The sequence below is a fragment of the Oryx dammah genome, unplaced genomic scaffold (genome assembly GCF_014754425.2).
Source record: "Oryx dammah isolate SB20612 unplaced genomic scaffold, SCBI_Odam_1.1 HiC_scaffold_11163, whole genome shotgun sequence".
Lineage (NCBI taxonomy): Eukaryota > Metazoa > Chordata > Mammalia > Artiodactyla > Bovidae > Oryx > Oryx dammah.
In genome coordinates this window covers 2,723,555-2,727,830 of record NW_024080556.1, presented here as the reverse complement: position 1 = coordinate 2,727,830, position 4,276 = coordinate 2,723,555, and the positions used below count along the sequence as shown (strand labels likewise).

General features: G+C 36.1%; 1 protein-coding gene across 1 annotated transcript; it reads left to right on the top strand.

Moving 5' to 3' along the window:
- Positions 1–224: 224 nt before the first annotated feature.
- LOC120860688 (40S ribosomal protein S29-like) lies at positions 225–389 on the top strand. The gene has a single exon (XM_040236440.1). The coding sequence runs from the start codon at positions 225–227 to the stop codon at positions 387–389; it is 165 nt and encodes a 54-aa protein (XP_040092374.1).
- The last annotated feature ends 3,887 nt before the right edge of the window (positions 390–4,276 follow it).

Here is a 4,276-nt window from a genome sequence, read left to right as displayed (position 1 = left end):
AAATTGAACCATAGCATTTGTCCCATCTGGAGAAAAGAAATACAAGTATAATTTGGTTATATTGCAGTTTTGATCCCAGACTACTACAATAAAGTGAATATCCCAATTTTTAAAAAAAGTGATAGAGAACTAGCACTGCTTCTAGTAAACTGTGTCCCCAAATTTTGAAGAGCACATGTGTATACACCCTTGTTCTTTTTGCTCTTTGCAGCCAAGAGAGCAACATGCGTCACCAGCAGCTCTACTGGAGACATCTGAGAAAATTTGTCCAGGGTTCTCATTCTTGCCGGGTCTACTCAAACCGGCAGAGTCTAATTTGGAAATATGGCCTCAATATGTGCTGTCACTGCTTCTTCCAGTACACAAAAAACATGGACTTCATTAAATGAAGTTAAGTTACTAAGTGAATTTTTTTGAATGGATCATCCAGCACATCTACGTTATGCAGAAACAATACTAGATCTTTGTATATAAAATAAAAGTTGAAAAACTTAAAAAAAAAGAACTATACATGCTCATTGTACTAATGTCCAATTCAGTATAATTGCATAAGATATGACCGGTAGGGAAATTGAGTGAAGAGTACATGGGTCCTCCTTATACTGTCTTTGCAGTTTCCTGTTTATAATTATTTCAAAATAAAGGTGAAAACATACATATTTTATTCTGATGCATTTCATAGTAATCTAAAGAAGACACAGATGCCAAATGTGGAGAAGTAGTGCCAGTAATTTTTAAAATTACCTTTTATTGAGACGAAATCATATAACATTAAAATTAACCATTTGAAGCATACAACTCAGTGGCTTTTTGTACTTTCAAAATGCTGTGCAATCATCACCACTATCTAGGTCGAAAACACTTTATCAACCTGAGAGGAGACCTTGTACTCATTAAGCAGTCACTCCCTACTCCCCTTTGCCGTCAGTCCCTGGAAAACCACTGTCTACTTACTGTGTATACTAAGGACTCACTTATTCTGGATATTTCATATAAGTGAAATCATACAATACGTGACCTTTTGTGTCTGGCTTCTTAGCATAATGTTTTCAAGGTTCACCCTTATTGTATGTGTCAATACTTCATTCCTTTTTGTAGCTGAGTAATATTCTATTGCAAGGATGTACCATAATTTATCTGTTAATGGCAGTTAGCTTGTTTCCACATTTTGGCATAGTGTTGTTATAGACATGTGGCAGTTTAATGCAAGGAAACAGTTATTTCCAAAGTTCATTGTTTTCTTTGTGGAAGGTATAGAATCCCTGCAGGCTATGTATCATTGGTTGCAACCATTAACTCTAAAGCTTTTGTAATTTATATGAGGAAGATGATGTATCACTGCAGTTTTCCCAGTTGTTCATTCATCCCAGGTGAATCAGATATTGGAGCAGTTAGAGATGATAACACAGGCACCGACTGCTTATTTTGGGAGGAACAAATAAGAACACTTTGTGAGATTGGAGATAAAATGTCATCATAAGAGCAATTGTAAATTATTAGATGAGAATCAACATACTGCTTATGAGTGATCAAGACATAAATATTTTATTCTTTAAAAGCTTTGAAAACATAAATTTAGGAGATAAAGTACTTTAACAACAACAAAATAATGTGAACCATGGAGGTGCTTAATCTCTTGGGCCCAGTTTATTTAATATGTGGTCATCCTTGTGTCCTTAAAGGCTTCAGAATGAAATATCTAACACTTTAAAGGCAGTAAGGTCATTGTTTTATAATCCCATAATTAAAGAGCTCTCCAGAAAGGTTTTCAGGCGTATCCAAGCAAGTCTGCTCTTTCTTTGTACAGAACAAATCCAGCTCTTTCATGACCTTTCTTCTTAGTTAGTTCTTTCAGTTTTAAACCATTGGTTCTCAACCATCCTGCACATTAGAACTACCTGATACATTTTCTAAAATACCATTGTCTATGCTGCCACTCAGATCAACTGAATCAGAATTTCTAGGAACATGCCCAAGCATCTTATTTATGTAAAGTTCTCAAGTGATCCTAAGGTGTTGCCAGGGTAAGGGAGTAATAATTCAAACTGCTGCTGCTGCTGCTAAGTCACTTCAGTCATGTCCTACTCTGTGTGACCCCATAGACAGCAGCCCACCAGGCTCCCCTGTCCCTGGGATTCTCCAGGCAAGAACACTGGAGTGGGTTGCCATTTCCTTCTCCAATGCATGAAAGTGAAAAGTGAAAGTGAAGTCGCTCAGTTGCGTCCGACCCTCAGCGACCCCATGGACTGCAGCCGTCCAGGCTCCTCCATCCATGGGATTTTCCAGGCAAGAGTACTGGAGTGGGGTGCCATTGCCTTCTCCGATAATTTAAACTACTGGTTCTCAAAGTTGATGAGTATCAGAGTTACCTACAAAGCTTGATAAAAAGAAGCTGCGTGCCACACTCAGGTTTCTGATCAGCAGTTCTAGGTAGGACCTGACATTTTGCATTATGAATAAGATTGCAGATGGTGCTGATGCTGCCAGCTCAGGATTCAATCTTAAGAATAATGGGTTAATCTTGTCCTTTTTACTTGGTGAAGATGAGGACTGGTTGAATTAATCCGTATAAATACCCTAAAAATGATTGTTTTCATTATATTAGAGAAAGTCCTTCAGCATGTTAAGATAATAAATTGTATAGTCAGAATGCATGGTTAAAATACCGCTTCTATATAACTTTGGTCAAGTTCCTTATTTTTTAAATCTCCAGTTTCTTTATCTGTGAAATGGATATTATATATTTGTTTTGAGGGTTAAATTTGATAATATATGTGAAGTGATTGACATACAATAAATATACTTTTTAAAGTTTTCTTGATAACTTTCATTTTCCACTATTATAGCTGTCCTTTGGTCTAACTGGCTACCAAGTGGTTTAACAAGTAAAGAAATATATGTTAAAAATCAAGAAGGTAATTAATCGGGGAATTCAACTGAGGCTTTCCAAGAACTGAATGAGGGTTTATGCATTTGTAATGGTTAAAAAGCTTCATCTCTGGAGTCAGAGAAACCTGGGTTTGAGTCCTGTCAGAAACCTCTCTGTTTTCCTTTGAAAAATGATGGTAATAAAAGTTCCCTACATATTGGTTTGTTGTGATTGTTATAGAACAGATAATTCAAGTACAATGATTAGCACAGTCCTGGACATATCATAGGTACTCAATAAATGTTAACTATTATTAAACTGAGGGTAATTGATTGCTAGCTGCTCCTTTAAATATTAACTCTCCTTTTCGTCTTTTGAACTGACGTGTTTTTATAGCTTTTTGAGGTATGTCAGGAAGGAATGTAAATTCTCCAAGGGGAATGCAACTATTGAGAAGAAATTTGTTTACTATTTCCTAAACACTCTTCTGAATACAAGACTGAAAAAGAGTGAAGATTTACTCTTCAAACACTGGATAACTTCTCTTTTATTTCCATTGCCAGAATCAAGAGAAGAGCTGTTGAAACCCCTGGTCAATCATTAGTTTCTATTTCAGACCTTCACTTGGGTGTTTCTGTCAATGGACCGCCTTGCAAATACGGCTCTTGCCAGTTCCCTGCTGTGACTTCCTGACTGGAAGTCCTGTACCTGCTCTCGGGCCACGTACATGCAGAAACCTCTATTTCAAAAAAAAAAAAGAAGCTTTTCTTTTTGTATTTTTTGTTGGACAGCAAAATGGAAACAACTCCCCAAATACTCTGCACATGATGCAAACTGATCTTGATGGACTGCAGCATAGATAGTTGCAGATAGATATCGTAAGGTAATCTGCTACAATAGTCTTTTGCATGGATACAGTGACAGGAGGTATCATTTCATTCATTTTGCAGGGGGTAACTCTGCTGTTTTAACACTTAGTCTTTTTTCCCAAAGTGTGTGGTACAAATTCGACTGAGGATATGAATTATTTGATGGGTATGAATGGACAGATGCTTATTTTAATATTTAGTGTTTCTTTTAATATTCAGTGTTTCTTTCTAATATACATTAGGAAAAAGCACACAAGCTTATTTTCTCAGATACTTTTGTTTAAGGTAAATCTAAAATGCATAGAAAGCTTAAAATATGAGGTAAATAGAACTATTAGAAACAATAGTAGAAGGAAAATGTAAGCAGTTTTGATAAATACAATGAAGGTGAATATGATAGATTTGGGAAATTTTTTGCAAAATATGCAGGCTGTTTGGTGCCTCAGAAGCTAATAGTGATCCATCTGTATATTGTTTCTGTATATCCATCTATACATTTAGCTATAGAGAGTGAAATGGCTATGGCAGTCTTTTCCAG